Here is an 18,204-nt window from a genome sequence, read left to right as displayed (position 1 = left end):
GGATACAAAATAAAAAAGCGATTAGAAATTAAAGCATTATTTCCATTTTAGATAGCTAAAAATGTAAACTAGCATTAGTTATTGTTCTAAAGTTAAATCAGTGACGTCATTTACATTTGTGTAATAGGTATATTATAGAATAAAGCTGATTTCAATGAGATAAGGTATTCCAAAATTACTTTTTATTAAAAACCACGAAAAATATGTATAGATGAAATAATTTATTTCACATTGCTATAAAAAAGTCTTAACAGTTTATATCGATAATAATGTCAACTATTATTTACAACTAAAACTTCTAACAAGTAAATGACTCTTTGCACAATATTATCCATGGATTTCTCAGTCAAACGTTCAGCAATTAACTCATACACTTTATTTTCTTGCAATGTTTTAAATATCGATTTATTTTTTGATTCTTCTGTGGCCAAGTACTTCTTGATAATCTCTAGTAGTAATTTATCGTCTTCTCTCGACCATTCCTGGTTATCAGTTTGAGTATCATCTTCCACTATGACCATGGTGTTATCGGGTGTTTCCCGCGAGTCGTCAAGGGATTCCTCGTTGAGTGCTGTTGATATAACATTAGTCGATTCTTCCTCTGACACTGGCTCCTGGCACAAAATCATAATATTATTCTGTACTAATGTACATAATATAATTATTGTGTTCGGAACATAATATGAAAAACAAATCGTGTGTAAACAGCATTACAGTTGAGACAGTCATTCACATTTTATAGATTATGTAAGTAAGAACGGACACGTAATGGGGTTAAATCACTATCTCTTTCCTTGTTTTTCCTTTTTATTCTTTGATAAATCTTTTCCAACAGATTTTAAAGTTATCATGATTTATTTCTAGTGGATATTGACAATGCTTTTTGGCTTTATGTTGATGAGAAATGAAAATGCAAGTAATAATTTTAAAAAAACCTTTTCATTACCTGTTTCACAACTTCCAGTTCGATTTGACGTTCATTGAATGTTCCAACTATGACTGGTTCTTGCTCGGAATTTTCACAATCGCTACTGGAAAAAAAGATTGATATAATTTTTATAACTCATTTTGCCTGCTGCCTCGCACGCATAAAAAATCGAATTAAATTTTCCCGAGATTACTGCGTTCAAACTCTTCAATTTTATATACTAGTATGGATTAGTTATGATATAACTAACTACATATGTCCATAACTTCATTAGCATGAACATAGGTTTATCTCACAAAAAAAAATTGCTTGATGGGACATAAAGAACCCGCTTTGGGGGCGCCACTTTCGCTTTTCGTTTTAAAGTTAATATTGTCAGTACAAGAAATTAGTTCCATATTTTACCACAACGTGGCGACGTGTTTTATTTTCCTGTTCAGGCTATATATTTAATAAACAAAAATATATTAAGATGAATTGTTCCATGCATAAAAATGCAATAAATAATGTCAATACCTTGACATAGCCTCATCTTCTTGATTCATCGTTATTGGCTCATCAGTTGGCGCTGTTGGCTCATCAGGTTGTGCTGTTGGCTCGTCTGGTTGTGCTGCTGGCTCATCAGATATCACTATTGGCTCATCAGGCTGTGCTACTGGCTCATTAGGTTGTGCTACTGGCTCATCAGGTATCACTATTGGCTCATCAGGTATCACTATTGGCTCATCAGGTTGTGCTGCTGGCACATCAGGTATCACTATTGGCTCATCAGGTTGTGCTGCTGGCACATCAGGTATCACTATTGGCTCATCAGGTATCACTATTGGCTCATTAGATGGCGCTGTTGGCTTATCATTAGTCCTTACGGTTTCCAGAGTTACTTTCTGTGGCGTACATCTAAAATAATTCAAAGCAATAATAGTCCATCAAAATTAAAGCAATTAAAATGACATAAAGGCAGGCAAAAGCATCATAGTTTACATATTGTTATCACGATCCTCCGAAATGTAGCACTAAATTTTTCTTCAAGACAAACTTCATTACAAGATTGCCCAAAATTTTATTAGACCAAAGAAAAAAAAAACGGTACAATCAGCCCAATATCATAAATATAAAGACATAAATAATGGTAAAGTACATATTACGTATAGGTTGATCAGGTATATAAAAAACCGGCTTTGATGGCGGCACTGTTGCTTTTTCGTTTTAAAATGAACATTGTCAGTTCGAGAAATTAATTATACATTTACCACCACACAGTAGCGTTTTTTTTTCTAATCAGACTGTATAACCAAACTTACTTTTTGTGTGGGAAGAGTGAGAATATATATTGCGCCACCCGTGGGTAATCTTTTAATTCTACCAGCAAACTCTTACACATTTGACACGTGGTCAATTTCTGTAAGTTATTGACGCATTGCTTTAATTTTGTAAGTATAGATTTCCGCCTTTCTATGTCCGAAATTTCTTCCTGAAACATGTTTAACTTAAATTAGACAGAATGATTACACATGTTTACGCGAATGTTAGACATTAAAATTTAACTATTTTTCGACAATGCACTTATAATATTTTAACAGTGACTTAAAATATTTGTTTTTAGTTTTATATACCACCATATACACAAATATTTTTACTCTATAATATTTGATTCCATCCTAACTGAATTTCGGCCACAGTGCCCAATCTCAACGGCGATCAGCCAAGGACGCAGGAGATATTATAGTGCACAAGAGTGTGCGCAATACCTAGTTGCATTGTGTTCCTTCAGTCGCATAGTACAGACTGGCAATCCGACATGACCGGAGAGAGATCAGGCGTAGGCCAAAGACTTTACGTTCTTTCATCGTTAACTTCCTGAATCCAAGCTGCTACTGAGTAATTTTTAACATGTCCAAACCCAGTCACAATTATCTTGACCCGACCCGGGATTCGAACCCGGGACCTCAACGCGTTCGTCTCATACCGTGTACAATTACAACTACGCCAGAGGCAATCTGAATCTACAATCTACAATATTACATTAAAATACTCACATCAATCCTCTTCATTATACAATTAATATAACTAACAAGGTAATGGCGGAACACGCCGAGTCTTTCCGCCTGTTGAGCCGTCAGAAAGCCCAAGAACTCAATATATAAGTCACAGAGGTCTTTCTTAAAACTGTTTTGAATCTTTTGCGCTAACTTCACTGGATCGTCTGTATCGACGTTAAATTCATTAAACAACGTGTAAATACGTCTTTTGAACGACGCATGTCTCAACATTACAGTCAAACGTGTTATGAACTTCATTTGAAATAATACTGCATATTCTGAAACAATAAACATCTATATGTATTTATTAGATTTGGCGTTCCGAACATTCACTTTGTTCAACTAAATTGAACTGCAATCTATTCAAACTGACTTTAGTATGGTCAATACAGACAGCTTGTGGTTGTGTACGGAGTGGCGCTCATGGTATAAGGACTCGAGTCTAAGTGTAAACCTGGATTTGAATAAAAAATATTAGTCAAACAAGTAAAATTATTTATTGTTCAAGTGCATAAACAGGTATAAACAGTGATGTTTTCTTTGCCATTTTAGTTCGATTTTGAACAAATAGTATATATGGATGTCAATGTATAACAATAAATCTCTTTCCCTTGGTCATCGCATTACGCGTGAACGGATGGAACAATATCGCTAATTCTTTTTTTGTTGTGTTAATTATTATGAGGAGAAGGTACTTATGAAGAAAAAAAAAAGAAGTTGAGCGGAACATTAGGAATATGAAAAATTAACGACTATATTAATTTTACATAACTGACAGTTGTTTTAAAATTACTGTAAAAGATTGACAGAATGCGTGTATCATAGAGCATTAAAACAATAAACATAATATTTATAAATAATAATATATATGTTTAATTAATTCTACAAATTCAAATTCAATATTCATAGTTAAGACAGGACAATGTCTGTCGGGTCAGCAGTTAGTATTTAATATGATTTCCATAGAGTAAAACTATCTCTTGCATTATACAGGGTGATTTACAAAGCAGGTATTATAATATTTGAAAGACAATTATAAAATGATTCATATCTGTGAAAAAAATTGTTATTAAAGTCAAAACAAATTTAAACACAGCTTACCAAAATCATCCATATCGTAATCATTCAGAGCACATTTGGAATCATTCTTTAACTTATGTACTAATTCTTTGAACATAAAACCGCTTTGCGACTTGTACAGCCTTAAAAGCAATTTTAACCGATTCGAAACATTAGGGTACTTCCTGTTTCTACACTGACATTCTTTTTTCGACGGATTCTTTAATTGGAAATAGTCAGTTATCAATTTAGGTCCATTGCATATTTTTCTTAACATAACACAGCATTCACAGTGATCTCCATCCACATTTTTTGTTATTTTTTCTTTTGATTTTTCTGGTTCAATCGTAACGTTGTCTTGTGTTGCTTCTTGTACGATAGGAGTCACTACAATGTTACTTTGGACCTCAGCAGGGGTCGTTATAGGTCCGACTTGTGAAGCCACCACATTGGTATCCTGAACTATGAGAGGTATGAGGGCAATTCCAGTATTAGTCTGAATGACGCTAAACAAATTCGTTGCCACTAAATGATCCTGCTTCGGATTGTTTACGTTTATGTCAAATTTGTCCTGCAAATTTGTATTTGGCAAACCCGTGGCTATATTCTGAGTAAAGTCTATGGATAACGGATTTTTCTTGGGAACTTCAGCGAGCTTCCCTAGTTCTACTGGCACGCCTGTTGTCGGTTGCAATATATGATCGGTCCGAGTGAAGCATTTCTGAAAATTTAAAAATTATAATGTTATTTGTTTTAAAGAAATTGGCATATGTCATCACTACCATGCTTATTTAGAATAGAAGCAGATAACCATTTTTGTTTTCGCATTTACTATTATATTCCTATACATAAAAAAGTGAGTGACATCGCATATTCTGCCTACTCTGAAAAATGTGATGGTACACTGTTAAGTTTAATTGAAACATATTTTCTTTGTGTGAAGTAAAATAAAACCCCTTTGTTTCATTTTCATGAAGAAAAAAATGTTGATAAGAACACAAAAGTGCATAGCAGATGCAGAGTTTTGAATTTATTCAATTACTTTTGCGGCTGACTGTACATATAGTAACAGAACTACCTTGAACCTATTGCTAGTTTTGGCGAGATATCTGAGCCACGGGCGCGGTATCTCGTTCTCCGGATGCTCGTACAGCGTCATTTGAGGGTTGAAGGAAAGGAGTTTGTGCTTCACCGGCACCACTTTGTTCTTCTTAAAGAATATCTGAAAAAGATTATTTTGAATATCGTGAGGCATTTACGAGGTAGATTTTTCGTATGCGAGCGTCTATCAGTGAACTACTGTAATGTTAAATTTTGTCGTTAAGCACCATTTCATTGGTGACAACTTATTGGTGAGACGATCAAGCCTTTCGTCTGAGAGACATAGTACTGGTGGTAGGTCACTATTGTGTTCCGGTTTGAAGGACATTGTAGCCAGTGTAACTACTGGATATAATGAGACTTAACATCTCATGTCTCAGGATGACGAGCGCAGTGGAATACGAAACAATACTTTGTAATTCAAGGTGTTGGATGTTGTTTCTACTGTTTATGGGCGGTCGTATCGCTTACCATCAGGCGAACGGCAAGCTCGTCTCGTCATTCAAAGCAATAAAAAAAACTGCCATTTGGCGTCTTAAACATTGCTGTGAGATGCAGTTCATAGCATACGAGACTTAGTTAATTGGCTAAAACTCACATTAATAGCGTTCTCGGAATGACCGTGTTTCTTTATGTGCTGCACGTGCATCATCACGTGTCGCGGCGTCATCCACGGGAACATGTATTTGACCATCTGTTCGATGGCGACTGTCAAGCCGGCGCGCCGTTTCGAACTCTTCGATGACTGACGGATCTTGAATAACTTCTTGTTGCTTTCTACGTAGTCCCAGAACTCTGAGAGTCCGAGGGCTATTAAACTGTTTACGGTTTTATAGTTATTGAGAAGAACTAAAGAAAGATGTTTTTTTTCGATTCTTTGACACCTTGCATCATTTTAAAAAAATACATTAATAACACAATTCTTATAAAAATCGTTGAATAACGTTTATCTTTAAAGGTATATGTTTTGATATGATATTTCATTATGAAATACTTTTAAAAATTACAAAAACTTCCCTCCATTTATAGCTCCCCTTTTAACCCATTTTATATTATATCTGATCAATATCCGTGAATTAAAGTTTCATCATGCCTTATACAGGGTGATTCACAACGTGGGTATATTATTTAAACTCAAATAGTAAATTAAATGTACTAAAAACTTTCTGAACGAACAAACTAAATTGACGATTTCTTAGACTACAAAAAATACTGATCTATAAAAAGCATTTTTTTTTGCCATCAACATAGAAAATAACATGCTATGTATTTAGGTATAAGTATAGCGTGCTGCGTACACTCTCCTGTCGATGCGCTACGAGCCAGCGTTCGTTTCACCCGCGTCCCGTATTGCATACCAAACAGAACATGGTCCTACTCACTTGTCCTCGGGCACGATGTAGGAGAAGCGCTTAGTGTGGTCCGGCTTGTAGGGCGTGGGCGGCAGCAGGTGCGGGTAGAGGAACACCGCGCTGTTGGCCACCACGCGCCGCACCGGCTCGGGGAAGTCGCCCACCGTCGTGCAGTGGTTCATGTTGCGGTGGCGACTGGAGGGGTCGTTACATTGTCATCGAAACTTTCACTACTACCTTACTATTTATTGATACTGACTGTACTCTATTTTACTAAAGAAATAAAGACTAACGCCCGTATTCATAAATGTTACTTATTTAAGGACGGAGCATTGTTGTGATAATGTGTCTGTTTCTCAGCTTTGTTTATCTGACTACTTGCTGTTTGTTCAGTTTTATTTATCTGACAGCCAACTAGATTCAAGTTGTATCTCAATATTAGCCAATTACAACAGATCTATGTCTACGCACTGCGAAGGCTGCCATGCCGTCAGCACTGAAAAACAGACTTGTTATCACAGCTTTACTCCGTAGATAAATAACGTTTATGAATACAGGCCTAAGGAATTGAAATCTGCAATACTTTTCTTGGTTTGTCAATATAAAAAGAAGAATATATAAAGAATCATATTTATTCGTCTGTTGTGTTGTAATTACTATTTATGTATTAACATAAAACCATTTTAACTAAAATCGGTTAAGAAAACTTGACAAAGCAGAGCTCGAATACTAATTACAATATGTAAAATTAAAATATTACTTACCACTTCTCTGATTCAACTTCAATAAATCTGTAAGAAAAACAAACCTATATTATTACTCATTTTACGACAAACGGACTCTCTTCAAAAATATAAATTCTACTTTTTTCTCTTATATTTCTTGTATTAGGATATAATAACGTTAAAATAACACTATACAGGTGTAAATCGGGATGAATCCATCTCATAATATAAAATACTTCATAACTTAGAATTGAACTGAAAACACTGATAAAATGGTACGATTCCTTTTTGTTAATGTTTGTAAAGACAAATGATTGTTTCTTTATCGAAATGTAACTAATTTTCGTATTTTACTGCGGTGTTTACGCCCCTTCTGTGACCGAGATGCAGTCTTCGAAACGTCAATATAAAAATAAAAATTCAAAAACAGCGATAAAATCCTAAAAACACTTTCCCATTGTCTAACATTCGCGTGAACACAAATCAATATACTGTGTAACTTAATAGTTAGCAAAAGGGTTTCTTTTACGTATTCTTAGTCGGAATCGTCCACCAGTTTAACTACTGACACCATTTAGCCATCTAGAATTTAATATGTCTCTCGGTACGTTTTAATAATATAGGGTTTTTGACTTATTTTTTTTACAACTTTTATAAATTATATACATCGTATAAATTCTAAAACAAAATATATAATTAAAATTTATTTCAAAACCGATCCATTCATTAAGTTATAAGCCATTGAAATTAGGTAGTAGAGGTGAAGTGTTAAAAAACAGGAAAGAAACAAAATACTTGCATGTGACGTCAGCGGGCATTACGATGCGTACGAACGAAAGAGATGGAGAGATATCCCCACTCCACGCCCACGCTACACGTAGCATTATTTGAAATTTGAATTACTACCTCATTTCTTATCCAATTTTAATGCTGTTTTCACAAAAGGATTTCTTTTTTATCCTAATTGTCGTTACATATAAAAAAATGAACAAAATCAAACATAGTCAAATACCCTATTATACTGCATACCAATTAAAATCAATCAACATTTTAGATCCTATTCTGTTACCTACTTGACCAACGCCTTGTTTTCAGGAGTGTTCGCGGACACGGTGGACTCCCACGACAATATCAGCTCGAGCGCGGGGTTCAAATTGCACACGTTAGCTACGGAGTTCGGTTTTGTTCGGCACATTTTCACAAACGATTCCTAAAATATATATATTTTGTTAGGAAAAATACCGTTGTGGAGACAGTTTGTGATGTTTGGATGAACTGGTGGTATCTCATATGTGAGGGTTCGCCTGGGTAGGTACCACCGCAATGCCTATTTCTGTCGCTAAGCAGCAGTGTGTAGTCACTGTTGTGTTCCGGTTTGAAGGATATTCTAACCAGTGTAACTATTGGACAAAGACTTAACATCTCATGTCTCAGGATGGCGAGCGCAGTGGAATACCAAACAATAATTTGTAATTCAAGGTGTTGGATGGTGTTTCTACCGTTTATGAGCGGTTGCATAGCTTCCCATCAGGCGAACGGCAAGCTCTTCTTGTCATTCCAAGCAATAAAAAAAATAGTCTACTCTTTACCTGGGAAAATATATAAGGGATATTTATGCCCGAAAAACCTTTTCACATGAGTGGAGCTGCAAGCAATTCTATATAAATATGTATTCAGATTTTCAAAATTTTCTAACAATCCAACCATCTTCGCAAACTTTCACATTAACATTAGTAAGAAGTATTATAGCTTACCACATATTCCTTGTAGGTTGGTGCGTACTGCCAATGAATGGGATGGATATACAGCTGTAAGAAGTTACTCGTGGCCAACTGTATGTGTTGTCTTAACTGTTGTTGAAAAATCTGAATTTGTTCTGGTAATATCTACAAAAAAATAAATTACTATTTCTTATTATTATGCAAATGTTTGATATTCAAATAAAATTATTTAACGGATTTTATCAGTAACCCCCCCCCCCCTACCATGAAGGCTGCAAAGTCTTCGAAACATGGAGAAATATTTATAATATAAAAAACCTTGATAAAATCCGCATAATAGTTTTATTTTAATAAATTACTATTATTTTACAGCACATTCTTTTTACTTTGTTGTATTTATACCTACAGGGTGATTTTTTTTACGAGAATCCTAAATACTTTTTCATTTTTAACTAACAAAATAACTATAGTATTTCAAACACTATCGATTTTTTCAAAAAATTTATAACAAATTCTGATTGATAATTCATAATGAAACGTTTGTTTCTAGCCAAATTTTTTGTTATGGTACAATACTGCCGCTCAGTCAGGATCGGTTTGAAGTTAGGCACAAGACCCGCCCTCTCCGTTTGTCGTCACGCGCTAACCCATGAAAACAGTTACTTCTCACTCGTTACTAATTTCTCGTTAGCTATTACCGAGCGTTCTTCTAATCTACAGCAATTTATTTTACAGTGAATCCAGAATTCATTGTCACCCTTTAATCTCCAACGAATTTGTCACCAGTGGCTAACTTCAAACCTTCACTTGTCTACCTAATTCACGGTAATTTGTGTTTTACTCACCACGAATTCAGGTTCCATTTCCACTACCACGATCTGCGTCACTGGTTGAGATTGTTGATCGTCCATCATTTGTCGTATGAGCGGCGGCGCTGAATCGTTGGGAGGCGGTATTGTTGCTTGTTCTGATACGGTCGCAGCCATTGTTATACCAGAAGGTCCACTAAAAGTTATAAATGGTACGTTTGGAAATTAATGTAGTAACCAATGATTGAATAATAATAATAATAATAATAAGCCCGCAGGGGCGGCTTTGTGGCGAGCCGACGGTGAGTGGCGACACCGCGTTCCCTGATTCCGTGGGGGCTAAATGAGACCCCCTGACCCTTGGCTTGTCTTAACTGGCCGGCTAGGGGTGGAAGTCGCAAGAGCTAAGAACCTCAGCTCCAGGGTGGAAGTGCTCAATCTGCGTAATAGCGAGGAAACCCGCTCCGGGACGCGATAGCGACCCGCGATGGTGAAATCGGTGCACACCTCTCGACACCCTTAAGCCACCCACACCGGTGTTGCGTCCTTGGCTTACGCCACTTATGGGATGCCCATCTAGTGGGGGCAAGTCACCGTCTGCCTTGAATACATAAGATTGAGACATTTTACTTGGCAGGCGTCCCGTTGTCTCAATCAATAGCCCAGCAACCAGTCCAGCTAGATCCCATCCATAGACCCAATATAATTCCCATCTTTTCTGCAATAGTCCCTGCACCTTGCAAGCGCTGTCTTTAGCTGTATTTCCTCCATAAGTACAGACAGAGAGAGTACTCGCAAGGTGTATAAACCTCAACTAGAGTAATGTATCTTAAAGGGGCCTCTACGTGTTGGATCGATGTCCCCACGCAAGCCTTCCAAAAGGACCGGCCTTTATGCCGTGATTTCCCGCAGGAAAGATACAACACAATAATAATAATAATATCAGCCCTGTATTAAATACTTGCCCACTGCTGAGCACGGGCCTCCTCTACTACTGAGAGGGATTAGGCCTTAGTCCACCACGCTGGCCTAGTGCGGATTGGTAGACTTCACGCACCTTCGAAATTCCTATAGAGAACTTCTCAGATGTGCAGGTTTCCTCACGATGTTTTCCTTCACCGTTAAAGCGAACGATAAATTCACAAAGAATACACACATGATTTTTTAGAAAAGTCAGAGGTGTGTGCCCTTGGGATTTGAACCTGCGGACATTCGTCTCGGCAGTCCGTTCCACACCCAACTAGGCTATCGCCGCTAATAATGATGATTGAATATCTCGAATAAATTTTAACACTAAGTACTATATCGTGTTTGGCAGTGGCGTAGCTAGGCGTGGGAGAAGTGGGCCCTCACCCACGACCATCAATAGGTATGTCGTGTCAAAGCATGTTTGGTAAGATAAATCTATTGAGTAGATCTTGGCAACGAAAGTAAACGTGCCTCGCTGATGCGACTTCGGCCACTTCTATATTAGTCCATGCTACGTCACTAGTGTTTGAGAAAGGAAAAAACAAAACTTTTATTCATAAAATTATATAAAATACACTGACTAATAGGGATTATACAATTATTGTTAACTAGGTAACTATTTCAGCACATTTAAATTTTCGTACCCTGAATACTGTATGGTTTATATTTTGCTTTAGATTTTTTTATAAGGATTGACAAGAAAATTACAATACAATCTTACTTAATTTCCATCGGATACCTCATATCCTCATTTTTCACCTCGATGATAATCATTTCTCCTTCACTATCATCATCAGTCGGTTTATTTACATCATTTATGTGCACACTTTCATTATTCCTGTTCGTATTTCCATCATGCCTGACGCTTTCGTCAATCTTATCATCATTTTGATCATTCTTGTCCTCAATTACGTCATGTTTCTCACAAATTACTTCAATCTTTTCTACATTGGTTGCATTATTTTGCTCAACATCATTATGTTCATCGTAGTCCTTGGGTTCAGTTTTACCAAATGAATTGTTAGCGAATGCATTCGTTTTCTCGGCTTGCAATCTGTTTGATATAGTTTCTGTTGCATCCTCGTCTGATGTTGGTTCCTGCTTACCTTCCCACCGTGTAATCTATAAATAAATTAAGTCTTCTTATATAATCCTTGTATATATATTAATTCATTAAAAATTTATGGGTAAGTTCACAAATAACGTATTGTTCTTTGAAATAAAATGAGTACAGAATAAAACAGTATTTCGACTATAATATATCAAGTTGTTTAAATTATTTGAACATTCCCGTTATCCTATCTAAATATAAAACCCGAAACTTTAAAAACAAAGACAATTCTGATACACGATCCAAACGAGACTTACTTTTCACAAAATAATGAATCATTTAACATATGATAAATTAATACACACAAGAAAAATACAAAAACATAAGTACCTAATTACCTCGCTTTGACTAGTGTCAGTGAGGACTGAGTTCACGAGATTCTCGGCCAAGTTCTCGTCCGTTTCCGGCGGCATTACAGCTATCAACTCAGTCACTAGATCGTTCAGCTCCTTCTGAGATATCTTTATTATACTATTACTGAGGTTTTCTTCGTCTTCCTCGACTGTAGAAAATTCAAAAGTCTTTATAGTGTTATTGTATATTTTTGGTGACAAATTAATTTTCCTCGAGACTCGCCGAGCTACACTGCTCGGTGTCATAAAATGCGTGCCTCTGCTGATCCTGGTTTATAGAAGTTGTGGTGGGTGTGAGGGAGGAAAATTCTCTAATGTCACTGTAGGCTTAGACATATTAACAGAATATGTGCATATTTTTTTTCACTTCAATCATAATAGTATTAATCTAAAACTGAATTGGAACTACAAGATCCTAGTAATAAACAACACCCTGTAATTCATATCATAAAAAAATCTAATCTGAAATTTAAAAAAAAACAAGTACCTGCATCAGGATCTGCAGCGACGTTATACTCCGGATCCGCTTCATCATCATCCTCGTGTTTGGAAGTGGAGGCTGGGTTCAAACACTCGTTCAGGAACTGGTTCCACAGATCGTCTACGGCGGGCATCGGTATGTCGTCTGGCGGTATGAATGTACTCTCTATATGCTCTATGGACGTAGAGGACAGAGACAATTTGGAGCGGGTGCGGCGCGCTATCGTCGCTTCCTCTTCTTCGAGATCCAACTTTCTTTTAGTTGCTATGTTCTAGAAAAATAGTTAAACATTTATGTTTTTTTAAAAAATAATAATTATATTCCAATATCGCGGAGTGAAGACAGTGTGCGTAGCAAACGAGATAAATATAATATATTACAAGATAATAGTGGCCATTACAGTAACTATGTATTTTTTTTGCTTTGAATGACGAGACGAGCTTTCCGTTCGCCTGATGGTAAGCAATACGACCACCCATAAACAGTAGAAACACCATCCAACACCTTGAATATGTTTGATATTCCATTCTTGAATAAGTTGTTACCTGAGGTATTTTAAATGGCCCATCTTTCACCACTTTAGGACTGGATGCGTCTGGATGTATTGGTGTAGCTGGCGTGCGCGGCTGAGACTCCACGTCGCTGCACGATTCCAGCGTTTGATCGTCATCACTCTAACAAATACGACATACGTGATAAACATAAAATATATTTAAATATGATGGAAATTTTACAATGAAAAGATTAATGTAGCAACAATTCAAAAATAAATAACAATAAATTTATTATTAAAATATATTATTCATCATTTTCTCAACTGAAATGTTTCCAAATTCAAATTTAGCTATTGACATATATATTGATGCATCTAGCATACTCGGAGTAGTCAGAGTACTTCAGAAAGATGGTAAAATAAATTTTAAAAAATTTCATGTTACCAATTACCATTATGACATGAAAAATTTAAAACATTTTTGTGATAATTTTGATCAACAAAAATATTTATGGTTACCATATAATAATTGTAAAATTCATGTAGGTTACTTTTACGAGCTAAATGCAGAAAAAGAACCCATAACCAACTTACACTAATAAATAGATTTGTTTGTAATCAAACCAATTTTAATATTTTTTTCACTACTAGAAATCTTTGTTATCCTCAATTGCTATTGGGTTCTTTTGATCCCAGAACTAAACATAGACTAATAATAATAATATCACCCCCGTATTATATACTTGCCCACTGCTGAGCACGGGCCTCCTCTACTACTGAGAAGGATAAGGCCTTAGTCCACCACGCTGGCCTAGTGCAGTTTGGTAGACTTCACACACCCTCGAAATTCCTATAGAGAACTTCTCCGGTATGCAGGTTTTCTCACGATGTTTTCCTTCACCGTTAAAGCAAGCGATAATTCACAAAGAATACACACATAATTTTTTTGAAAAATCAGAGATGTGTGCCCTTGGGATTTGAACCTGTGGACATTCAAATTGGCAGATCGTTCCACAACCAACTACGCTATCACCGCTAACATAGACTAAACTACAAATAAATAAAAAAAAATAACTCACAGGCACATCCTCTTGTGTGGGCTTGTACTCATCATCATCCTCGTCTTCAGGGAGATCTTGGGCTATCAAGGCCGTTACTTCCGGTCGCGTCTTTACCGGAATATGCTTTATAGGCGTCAAATTATAATTAAATACAACTGTTTTAGGCGATACTTTCATAAGTTCTCTGCGGAGAAAGAGAAATTTTTTTTCTTGTTCAGTGACAGTAAAATGTATAAAGAGCTTTAGAATAAGCATGTACAGAATCATGTAGGATGTTTTTTTTTAGTGTTTAAGTATGGTGTGACTTAATTATGATACAAAACAAAACCTAAGCTGCAAAGTAACCTTTAATATAAGCATGCATATTGGTGTTGAACAATAATATTTCCAGTCAATACTTTATTTGGACCCTATACATATAACCATGTACTCTAATATGAAATACTTCCCTTGGTGATTCTTCAGAGCTACAACATGTCTTACAGTTTTAAAAATATATTTTTTACAGTATGCAGATAAGATATTTTTTCTTTACTTACTTTGTCTTTAAGCGAGTCATTGTTACGGGTTTAGGTTCAATATTAGAACTGAGTTCATTTTCCTCTTCCTCTCTGAGTTTAACCATCGCCAAAACACGGTCATTTGCAACCACTTTCTAAAAATAAAATGTTTGAGACAAGTTTGTAGATTTTATAAAGCACACAAAATGAATATCTCCTAGTGTTATTCAATAAGTTTATTAAATCAATATTGAATAACAACACAAAGTTTACATTCACAAATCATGAGGTTCTTTTATGCTAATAATATGCATCATAATGGTTTTGTATAAGATTGTGGTACGAAGCCAAACCAGCAAACTGGTCGTTTTAGACCAGAATCCCTGCAGCTACATTTTTACCATATTCCCCGGAATAAGTAAGTTTTTACATTGAACAGTTGCTGAGTTTCTAAAAATATTATCTGCCTACATAAGTAAAGTCAAGTCAACATTTTAGTTTTTTATTATTATAACCAGATAAATTTTCATGGACTCCTCTTTCAAATAGTGAAACATCATGTTTCGATGACGTCATAGCCTCCCATCAAGTCTCCCGTGGACCCTTGGTGATCCACCTGGACCTCTTTGTGAATCAAAAGACAAAGAAATTACAGAGTTACCTTTAAAATCTTTCTGACATCTCTTTCGTCCAAGTTATTTTTGACTGCTGATGCATGCACGCTCCGCTCAGTCTCCAGGATGTTATCAGGCAGCTCATTTTCAGATTCACTACTGCTTCCACTGTAAAAGGACAGAATAAAAAAATAACAACAGTAGTATGTTTTTTTGGGATAAACCAACGTTGTATGCATATTTATTGAGGAAGCTCTTTATTTGCTACAATTTCAAGGCCTATATTCTAAAAAACAAGAGAAAAAGTAATTTTGTTAAAATAACTACGAAACAACAGGCAACAACTACATTTGTATAAAACATTTTAAGAATATTATGTTTTATTAATAAGAGGTGTTCATGTAAATTAATTGTAACAGCTTGGCTAACTGTGATATAGGATTATGGTTAAAATGTAGGAAAATATTACCAACCGTTTCCGTTTAACAGGCCGAGTTTTTTGTTTATTCTTAGTAGCACTTGCTTGGTTAGTATTATTAGAAACAACATCTTTAGGATTATCGCTTGATTCCTCCATTTGTATGTGTTATCTCATTCTATAAGAATAGAGAAATAGTTTAAATAAACAACAGCCAAAGTTATAACATATATAAAGAAACGGGCGGCGGTTTCATCAACAAAAAACTTTGACACAAAAGTAATTGACAGTGACAACGAAATTTATACCACAGATTACTTAGAGAAGCTACATTTTGACGAAGGTAGGGATGCATAGCGTCAGGGTTCTTAACAATTGAGAACTATATCGATTGCATTTAAAAAAAAATATTTGCCCTTACATAATAATAACTGTATCTTCAGCTGGAGCCGTTTAATCAAATACTCTTGTATATAATTCGATTCAATTTTAACAATTCATAACGCTAAACGCGCCTAATTCGATTTCGCTGTTAGAGAATCCATCACTATTTTCCAGTTGTCGTTTGAAATATTGAGGGTAGAGGCAAGGTGTATTGCTTACATTACCATCTCATGTTTAAAAAATGTTTGACCAAAAACGTCAAATTGTAGTGGCGCCACGGTAGCAAATGGGTAAATATTAAAAAAAGCTCAAAAAGTTTAAAGTAAGATATTATATCAAACAAGAAATGAAAGGGACCCGTTTTGTTAGAGTTGAAATTTTATTTAATGCAGTTACATCAGCCTCCGTACGTAAACTGTACTATACAGAATATCTGTGAAAAATGTAATTTACCATCTGGTAAATTACATTTTTCAACTTTGCACACCTCACATTATTTACAAATACAACTTCATGTTATGCCCTCTTGCTACGCTATCGCTATTAGGATGTATTTATGAATCATAAAAGTGTTGCGAACTTTAAAATTTATAGCTCACTAAAAACCTACTTATACTGGTCTAAATCTAATGGGTCCACAAACCATATCTAAGTTCACAGACAGTAGTGTACAAAAACCATGCATATTCCACAGAACCTGTAGATTTCTTACACATTGGTAGGTATCAAGAAGTAGGGTGTTCATAGCTATAGCCAATACTACTTAAACAAATAGACTAGCTATTTGTTTCTGGCTGATACAATAACAGTAAATTTTATAAGATACAATATAATCTTTTGATTATTTTATATATTGTGTAATAAACATTTATGAAAAACAAATGTTTTTAGCACATTCATTTAAGATAAAACTATATTTTAACCAGTGGAGGTATTTATGCAAAAGAATATAACAGCAATATCATATTTATTACAATAAGTATCCTGCATAACTATAACTTATCAGCCTTTTCATTAAACTCAGCCAATAGTTTTTTCATGTCCTCGAAGCCAGATACTTCTTGAGCTTGTTTTAAGGGCAGCCATTTTAAATCTTGATGTTCATATGATAACTTTACCTCAAGCTCTGGGTTCCTTAGCTTTGCCAACCAATAGACAACATCCTTTGGCTTTCCTTTAACATCATAATGCAGAGTCTTTGATACATCTTTGTAGATCTAAAAAACAAATTTTCAGTGAAAATTATGCAAAGGAAATACAAAATAAATTTAAATATGGGATGTTGTGCAAATTTTAGGGTAAATTTACTGAATAATACTTCTAAATCTTCCTCTGATAACCCTGCTTCTTCTTTTGTTTCTCTTAATGCTGTTACCCAATCTGATTCTCCTGGGTCAACATGTCCTAAAAATGAATTAAACAAATTAATAATGCAATTCAATTTGTGTCTTAATTTTACCACAATTATATTATCACTGTAATGTAATGTAATGGATATTTCTTTATTTTCATTTTTGATTTTACTGTCTATATTAATATTGTTTGTATTATATTTGATACTTTATATACATAGAAATTAATGTTTATCCCAGTTGTAATCACTTCGTCTAAACAATTAATTATAACTGGATATGTAGAAATTAATTGGGAAAGTAAATACTAATAATCTAATTTTTAAAAGGCAAATGTAATGGATTCACTGATGATAATTTAATTAAATTATTGAACAATAACCTTTTGGTGGAGTCCAATGATGTTGACCGTAGGACGTTTGTAATAAAAGAAACTGTACACCTTGGTTGTATTTTCTGAATATAACTAAGCCGGCCGCCCGTGTCGGTGACATAATATTATTTCCTTTTGTATATTATTTAGATTATATGAAAGTGAACTGTGACTTCTAAAATGTTAGGCTGCATAATTGTCATTCATTTGTCACATTTTGATGTCACAGAGCGTTCGGAAACTAAGTACAAGAAAACAATATCGGATTGGGCTTTGAAGGATTGCGCTAACTTAGTAGACCTTTCGTATCGTACGAATGTTTTACGTATAATTTTACCCTCAAAAATTAATCGTAAAAACG

At 35.2% G+C, this 18,204-nt stretch overlaps 2 protein-coding genes across 5 annotated transcripts; both read right to left on the bottom strand.

Annotated features, from left to right (window-relative positions):
- Positions 1–202: 202 nt before the first annotated feature.
- On the bottom strand, positions 203–16,028 carry LOC115448860. Of its 4 annotated transcripts, XM_037439079.1 has the most exons (22): positions 15,790–16,028; positions 15,364–15,484; positions 14,742–14,857; positions 14,221–14,386; positions 13,194–13,322; positions 12,655–12,919; positions 12,153–12,316; positions 11,425–11,825; positions 9,771–9,930; positions 8,959–9,090; positions 8,278–8,414; positions 7,244–7,270; positions 6,510–6,674; positions 5,726–5,945; positions 5,105–5,248; positions 4,069–4,747; positions 2,965–3,245; positions 2,230–2,399; positions 1,717–1,825; positions 1,445–1,674; positions 947–1,031; positions 203–614 (listed from the first exon to the last, which is right to left on the bottom strand). In XM_037439079.1, exons 1-22 carry the CDS (start codon positions 15,891–15,893, stop codon positions 273–275), a joined length of 4,347 nt encoding a protein of 1,448 aa, XP_037294976.1. In that variant the 5' UTR covers positions 15,894–16,028; the 3' UTR covers positions 203–272. The 4 variants fall into 4 exon arrangements, with proteins under 4 accessions (XP_037294976.1, XP_037294972.1, XP_037294974.1 ...); XM_037439075.1 differs by having other exon boundaries at positions 1,445–1,825; XM_037439077.1 differs by having other exon boundaries at positions 947–1,028; positions 1,445–1,825.
- A 1,006-nt stretch (positions 16,029–17,034) lies between these two features.
- Positions 17,035–18,098, bottom strand: LOC115454892 (bis(5'-nucleosyl)-tetraphosphatase [asymmetrical]). The gene is made up of 3 exons (XM_030183601.2): positions 17,853–18,098; positions 17,437–17,522; positions 17,035–17,335 (listed from the first exon to the last, which is right to left on the bottom strand). Exons 1-3 carry the CDS (start codon positions 17,962–17,964, stop codon positions 17,111–17,113), a joined length of 423 nt encoding a protein of 140 aa, XP_030039461.2. The 5' UTR covers positions 17,965–18,098; the 3' UTR covers positions 17,035–17,110.
- Positions 18,099–18,204: the final 106 nt, after the last annotated feature.

Source organism: Manduca sexta, chromosome 16 (genome assembly GCF_014839805.1).
Source record: "Manduca sexta isolate Smith_Timp_Sample1 chromosome 16, JHU_Msex_v1.0, whole genome shotgun sequence".
NCBI classification, from domain to species: Eukaryota; Metazoa; Arthropoda; class Insecta; order Lepidoptera; family Sphingidae; genus Manduca; species Manduca sexta.
The sequence above is the reverse complement of the archived record's forward strand: the minus strand, read 5'-3'. Positions and strand labels throughout refer to the sequence as shown.